We start from the raw sequence: 7,031 nt of genomic DNA on the forward strand, positions 1-7,031 counted from the left end.
CTTTCTGCCAAACTTTTGGCCAAACACCCAACCAACCGACAGTGGTGGCGCAGGGTTGACGGGACCGTCATCTGGTTTAGGGAGCGGACGGGGACGTCAGCCACGCTTGGCCAGTTGTTTGGCGAGTGGATAAGAAATGAGGCAGCACGGGGAAAAAAGGGTTTTTGATATCTCGAGGGTATCTGGATTCGGTGTGATTTTTTTCGCTCTCCCTCATCTCAGTCACAGTCTTTGCATGCTTTCATCCTCTTGGGAGTATTGAGAGGCAAAACCAAAATCCAAACAAAAAAAAACCTGACTCGTTGTATTTTGAAAGTTCTTTAATTTCAATTTTAAGCTAGAGTGAAAAGATGAAAAATTCATCACCATTTGTCGGTTGTTTTTTTTTGGCATGGCAATGGCGAATCAATCATTGGATAATCTCTTTGATGCCACCGGTTGCCATTTCGAGCTGGTTGTGCGCCGCTATCCTACGCCGGACAAGGATGCGTTGGATGAATGGCGAGAAGAGGTTGGGATTCATCTCGTCCGGTTTGTTTGGCCCAACGATGAACGATACAATGACGGCGATGATGATGGTGATTAGCGCTCCCATCGTCGTGTACCACAGGTAGGATATGTGGTAGAGTGCAAACTCGGGTTCGCTGTCGGTGAAAACGAGTTCAACGTTAGGTAAGCTGTCATGGCTGTGTATGGCTTTCTTGCGAACAACTTACACTGGCGTTGCGTCTATCGAGAGGCTTGTGGTGTTTATCGCAAGCATGCTCATCGGTTCACTGGCAATAAAGTGATAGCTGCAACCCTGAGTGTCGACTGGCTTTAGGTCGAATGCCAGCTCCCCAGTAGCAATGGCTAGCTGTGCTTTGAGGCAAACCCAAATCATCACCAAGAGACCAATGGTACCACCCACAATGGCTCCCTGGAAAAAAAAACCAAGACAAGTGTTTCCCATCGAACGATCCCATCGATGTTGGTGGACGAACTCGCTCAGATACTTACCGTTCCATTGGCCCATGGAATCAGCACGCCGAGGGTGAATATTCCCAAAAGTGGACCATTGCTTACGCTGCCAAGGCTCATGGACAGCTGAAGCACAGAGCCAAGCTTCTCAACTACCAACACCAACACAACGCAGATTGCACCAAAGATAGCCACCACTGCTCGCATGATTATGCTGAAAGAGATGCACGAAACTCAAATGAATGGGAAAACTTCAATGGGACTGGAAAACTTCAAGAACTTACGACGTTTGTTTCTCGGAAAGTGGACGATTGGAAAAGGGTTTGAAAAAGTCTTCCAGCACCACCGCGGACATGGAGTTTAGTCCAGTGGAGAGCGAGCTTAACGCAGCGGAGAACACACCCGCCACGAACAGTCCCGGCAACCCCGGAAAGTCGCCCAGCGTGTCCATGACGAGCAGCGGGAGCAGCTGATCCTTGGCTTTGGCCAGTTTGGTAGTGAGAGGATCACAGTCATAGTATTTGGCGTAGATTAGCAATCCACTGTAACAGCACAGTGCCAGCAGGACCAGCGTTCCGAAGATGAACGTCCAGAGCGCTTTCTTTGCCGAGGCCAGCGTGGGCAGGGACAGGTACCGCTGTATCATGTTTTGACTGACGGCGTTCGTTTTCAGCCAGTACACCACACCGCCGATCACACACGAATAGATGTTGTGACGTGTGGTCATGTCAAAGCGCAGATCGGGACCCTCGATGCGCCCACTCGCCTTGGCACGTTCGATCACCACCGACAGGCCCCCGACATCGAGCGTTCCCTTGATGATGATCAGCAGCATTGCACCGAACATGAGGATTGTCTGCACCACATCGGTCCACACGACGGCCTTCAGTCCTCCGACGCAGGTGTAGAAGATGCAGATGACACACACGATGGGTGTGATGAGATGCACATTGATGCCGGTCACCTGGTTGAATGCGAGCGCCGGCACGTAGATTACTATGGGCAGCCACGCCATCTAGCGGGAAGAAAGCAGACAAGCAAACCAAAACAAAGTCATGTCAAACACAACATCCAACGCTGTCAGGCAGCCGTCCGGGCCGTCAATCTCAGCAAGCGATGAACGCGTTGTTTAGCGATACGTTCCGTTTAAGCCACGCGTGCACACACACACACACACGGTCCATTGTTGTTGACGTTTTGGAGGTAGAAGAAGCCGTTGACAGGGCAGTGGCACTGCTTTCGACGCTCTGTGCTCAATTGGCGTAAATTGGAAGATTACCCTTTTCCGACCACAACACTTTTGTGCGTTCTATTGTTGTTTTGGTGTTTGGGTTTGAATTTGATTTACAACTGACCTTGTCGAGTGGTGCGCGAATGAGCCCGGTCGGGCAACAGCTGTGTGGAGTGTACTTACCGTGGCTAAGGTAAAAAGAATTGAGCCAAACAGACGCATTCGTCGATCGAATCGAGTTTGTAGGTACTTGAAAGTAACAAGGATATAAGCATTAGCATTATGAGTAGTTCAAGGAGTTACTTTAGCGTTTGTGTAATGTTACGTACTTGATAGGTGGACGTGAGCTTGAGGTTGTGGAAAACGGGCAGGTAGAAATACATCATGATGAAACCCATGCTTATCACTCCACCAACAATGTACATGTACTGCACGCCGTAGAGATAAATTTCCGTTGGAGTACCCAGTAGCGAGATACCCGAGATGAAACTAAAACAGAACAGCATAACGAAGTAAGTAAACACTTGCAGGACATCATGACACACGTTTAATGATACCTTGCAATCAAGGACAGTGAGACGGGAATGATTTTCATCTGCCGATTGCCGACCAGATAGTCCGCTTCGGCTTCGCCTTTCTTCGCCTTCTTCTTGAGAAAGCCAAAGTAAACTCCAATCATAACACAACTCAACAGCATCAACACAAACACCACGTAATCGTACAGGCCAAACTTTTGCAGCGACACCTTAACGTCGTCGACGTTAAGTCCGGCCATTTTGAGGGCTCTTTTCGAAGCTCTGGCAAAGGATAATACAAGGCCACTGAAGGGCTTCACTCCACTGCTTACTAGCCAGCCGGGAAGATCTGTGCTACACAACGCAATGATCGCTCATGGTGTGCATCTGGAGCTCACAGCACAGCGAGGATCACAGCGAGAAGTGGAAGCGAACTATTTGCAACACTGTGTCGCTCTGTCTCTCCAAGATGCACAACCACGCACGGTAGAGCGAATCAAAGACGATGTGACCGGTACGATCTTAGCCGCGAAACTAACCGGTACAGATCGACGATAATCCTAAATAAGTGCTGTGGCGATCTTGTCGCAGCGAAGAAGCGGTCAAATTACGGCTCGTTAAGGGCAGTTTGTGGAATTTGTTCGAGACCGGAGAGTGAACTATTGATCGTGAGTCAGATCGCGCAGGAAGGCGTGTGCAATTTTTGAAGCAATTTGCCCGTTTGATCGTTTATTCAATTTTACAGGTCGCACATGGTCGTTTGGCCGGAGTGCTGTGTAAAAATAGACCGATCGTGCGGGGTGCGGTGCATTCGCGTCTGTGTCGCTGAAGGTGCTTCGAACGATCAATCTTACGATTATTGGTACGCAAAAAGAAAGCGCTGCTGCTGGGTGGCTAATGGATGAACTTTCTCCTTCGGAATTAACGTTTGAAATGAAGCATCTTGTGGAGGAGGCGTGGTTGAAGCCTGCCCCAAGCTGTCGCTGCCGCAGAAACAGGACAGCTAGCGTGAGCTTTTGACGCGCGAGCAAACGAGATTTAGTGAAACGGATTTTTCCGTTCGGCGCGGGGAGCAAGACATTTTCCCCTTTTTCGCAGCAAAAGGATAAAGATTTGACCCAGAAGCAGAACGCAGGAGAGCACGCCAAGAGCACGTCAGTGCTGCGAGAGAGTGCTAATTTAATAAGATGCAAAAACCACCGTTTATTAGCTGGAACGGAGGTGGCAGGGAGTCACATCGTCGCCGGTCTTGCATAATTCGCTCCTGACGCCCGTGAGAAAGCGAGCGTGAACGAGATGGATTGGTTGAGAGACACTGGTGAGCAGAGATGGCGAGGCATCGCTTTTAATTAGATGAGAGAGCGCGCGAGTGGAGTGAGCCAGCCAGCAGAGCATGCTGCTTAAAACCGAATAATGAGAACATTCGCTAGCAATTACGAACCTGACTCGACAGGTGGCTCTAAGGCGATTCTTCCTATCTTGGGAGTAGATGCTTCGAGAGTAGACATTGGACGAAACGGGGCCACATTTAACCCCCTTCCCGTATGGGATAGAAACTACACATCCAATCTTATTGGAAAACAGCTGTGAGCGAGTCCACTATCCATGGAGCGTGTGGTTCATGAATCGATAATGGATAGTGAGCCACCAGGCGCACGCTTTAGTTATTATGCCTTTCACTTTCCATTTCGAAGGCATGTTTATTTTACACAACGAACACGGCATTCAATGATAACAATATCTGGCAAGTCATCCGAACATAGCGTAGATGGTGTATGGGGAAACGTTTGCCACATGACTGATTGAAAGGGTTAAAGCGAGAAAAGGGTAGAGAAACAGTGAGAGTAAATATTATTGTACGGTTGTATACCGTGAATCGATTCAAAAAGAAGCAACGATTACGAGCGAAGGGGTTATGATTCACCGTCGAATGTTTTGATTACGCTCGCTAAAGTAACAACGCCTTGCTGGAGCGGAATATTCATAGCAGCTTTGTGTTTTGTGAACACGTTGATTGATTTGTTTGCCAAACATGGGTTGTGTGCGAGGCGATTTTGGACAGGATTTAAGGCGACCGACGTTCTAATTGAAAGTGATGACATTGTAAGCACACGTGAACTACAGCGTCGAACGGGGCCTTGTACGGGGGCGTACACCTCACGAAGTCCCTGGTGTCCCTGACAAACATCCGGGACTACCTGGGGTGTCGTCCAGAGCCCCCGTCCCAGCAAGCCGCAGGCCTTTGTGGCGTATTGCGCTGGACTATGGACTATTGCTCGCTCGACTACTAGCTTATAGCAGTTTGGAGATGGCTATTAAAATCAATTACACCGTCGTCGTACACTGCACTGCCCACCTACCAAATGTTTCGCATACGAGCAAGTTTGCTACGCCCGTTCGCCTCGTTAGCATGGTGAACGGGCGGGAATGTGGCGGCGGGACTATGTTCCGTTCCGTTCCATGTTCCGTAGCAGTTGCTTCGAAGAAAGCAAACTCGGGCCGGGCAGCACACCTAGTGATGTGTGTACGTGAGCTAAACTAATCGGGCCGAGCGACACGTTCATCTAGCCAGCATCTAGCCCGGTGTACAAACCACCAAGTGGCCGGCCAATCTATTATCAAACGCCGAACGCTGGAGGGCTATTTTGGCTGTTAATTGATTTGTATTTACACTAGATACACGCCGCAAGGTGCCAATCTATTACGGTCGCTGTGTATGGCCGCCCGTAGTACCGCGATACGGTGTGTTAGGGCCGGTGTTTGGCTAGCAGTGTCCCACAGATTGGATGCGTATGGGGGATGTGTGTGAACGTGTGTGTGATGTGTTTTACCGATAGGATAGGGATACTTTGGTTGTGCGAAATTCTCGTCAGTTCAATTTTCAGCTTAATTGATCAATATTGGCGGAGATTAAATGAAAACATTTCGCTGTATTCGTTGTTTAACTTTCATTGCTCGATTTTTCGTTGGTTTTTAGATACGAAACGGCAAACTAGCTCGAAAAGTAACCATTGTTTCAAGCATGTTTGTGGCATTCTCCGAACGGGTTAATTTTCGATTTGTTTCTCGCTGCGTCCCATGGCAACCTTCTATGAGGGTAGCAACCGGCATATTACGCCACTCGCTGGAGTGCACCGTAAAGACGTAATGAAATTTACAAGAATTGCCGACACCCGCACAATGGGACGGTTTTTTAAGTCTTCAGCTGGAGCTACAATATGAAGTGGGGGAAAAAGAAAATAAAAACTGCACAAAAAAAAAACTGTTGCCTGAAACGCCTCAAACAAGATTGTCCTTTGCTCGTTTCGTTGTCCGAGGGTGTAACGAAGTAATGAGTATCAGTCAAGCCTCGCAACCCACACAATCCCTCTTCTGCCTCTCCTGCGAGGTTGTTTGTAGAGAGCGAATAAAGCAGGCAACAACAACTACAAAAAAAAATCGAGAGGTGTTTGTCTTACAGCAAACGATGACTTATAAGAAGCCGTTTTGTTTAGCGAACAACGAAAAAATCAAAGGACAACAAAACGCAAACTGAAAGTGTGCTAAAAACAAAAAAACAAAAGAACCACGGAGCGCTTGAGAGCAATAAAAAGTAAAGTCTTTTTGTGCCGCTGTTGCCGTAGCCGCTGCTGTGCGACTGTTCTGCGGGAAAGAGTGGTTCGTATTTCAATTAAAAAAATAGAAGATATTTACTCATTTGCAATCGTAGCGGGCTCCTCCGGGCACCCGTCAGTTTGGATGGATTGTTTTCTCGCACACTTCACAGACACTTTCTCGGTAAAAAGGGGGAAGAAAAGGGTTTTTTCCTTCTTCTGCGTTGTTGCGTGTGTTCTGCATCATCCTTATCAGAAAGCAATGGGTTAGCAAAAAAGGGGACCAGGGTGGATGAAATGGTTAGATGCAATCTGTCTAATTTTCTTTGAATTTATTTCCGTTACTTTGGCATTCCGGTTGTGGGTTGAGGGGATGGGGAAGCTTGGCCGTTGTCCAACGGAGAAAAGTTTTTTTTTTGTGTAGTGGTCGTTGTTGTTCGAACGCACAAAATGTTTGAAATTTAGCCCGGCTTCGGTTGCGGATGGATACCTTCCATTCTTGGCGGCGTTGTTTGGGTGACCGTTTTGTGACAAAATATTGGCCAAAGGGGTTGACTTAATTAACGATGGTTTTTGTTGATTTAGGTGTTCATTGTGCGCTTTTTTTTGTCATCAGTTTTTTTTATCTTGATCCGGTTAAAATCTTGATTTAGTATTGGATTGGAACGGGTGACTTTTTTCTTCTCATTTCCGATTGGAGACTATTTTCTCAACAGAAGATGGAACATCTTT

At 47.7% G+C, this 7,031-nt stretch overlaps 1 protein-coding gene across 1 annotated transcript; it reads right to left on the reverse strand.

Annotated features, from left to right (window-relative positions):
* Nucleotides 1-306: 306 nt before the first annotated feature.
* LOC121589782 (sodium-coupled monocarboxylate transporter 1) lies at nucleotides 307-3,255 on the reverse strand. The gene is made up of 7 exons (XM_041908919.1): nucleotides 2,749-3,255; nucleotides 2,521-2,680; nucleotides 2,375-2,440; nucleotides 1,245-1,975; nucleotides 1,000-1,174; nucleotides 717-919; nucleotides 307-644 (listed from the first exon to the last, which is right to left on the reverse strand). Exons 1-7 carry the CDS (start codon nucleotides 2,964-2,966, stop codon nucleotides 410-412), a joined length of 1,788 nt encoding a protein of 595 aa, XP_041764853.1. The 5' UTR covers nucleotides 2,967-3,255; the 3' UTR covers nucleotides 307-409.
* Nucleotides 3,256-7,031: the final 3,776 nt, after the last annotated feature.

This window comes from Anopheles merus, chromosome 2R, assembly GCF_017562075.2.
Source record: "Anopheles merus strain MAF chromosome 2R, AmerM5.1, whole genome shotgun sequence".
Classification (NCBI taxonomy): Eukaryota; Metazoa; Arthropoda; class Insecta; order Diptera; family Culicidae; genus Anopheles; species Anopheles merus.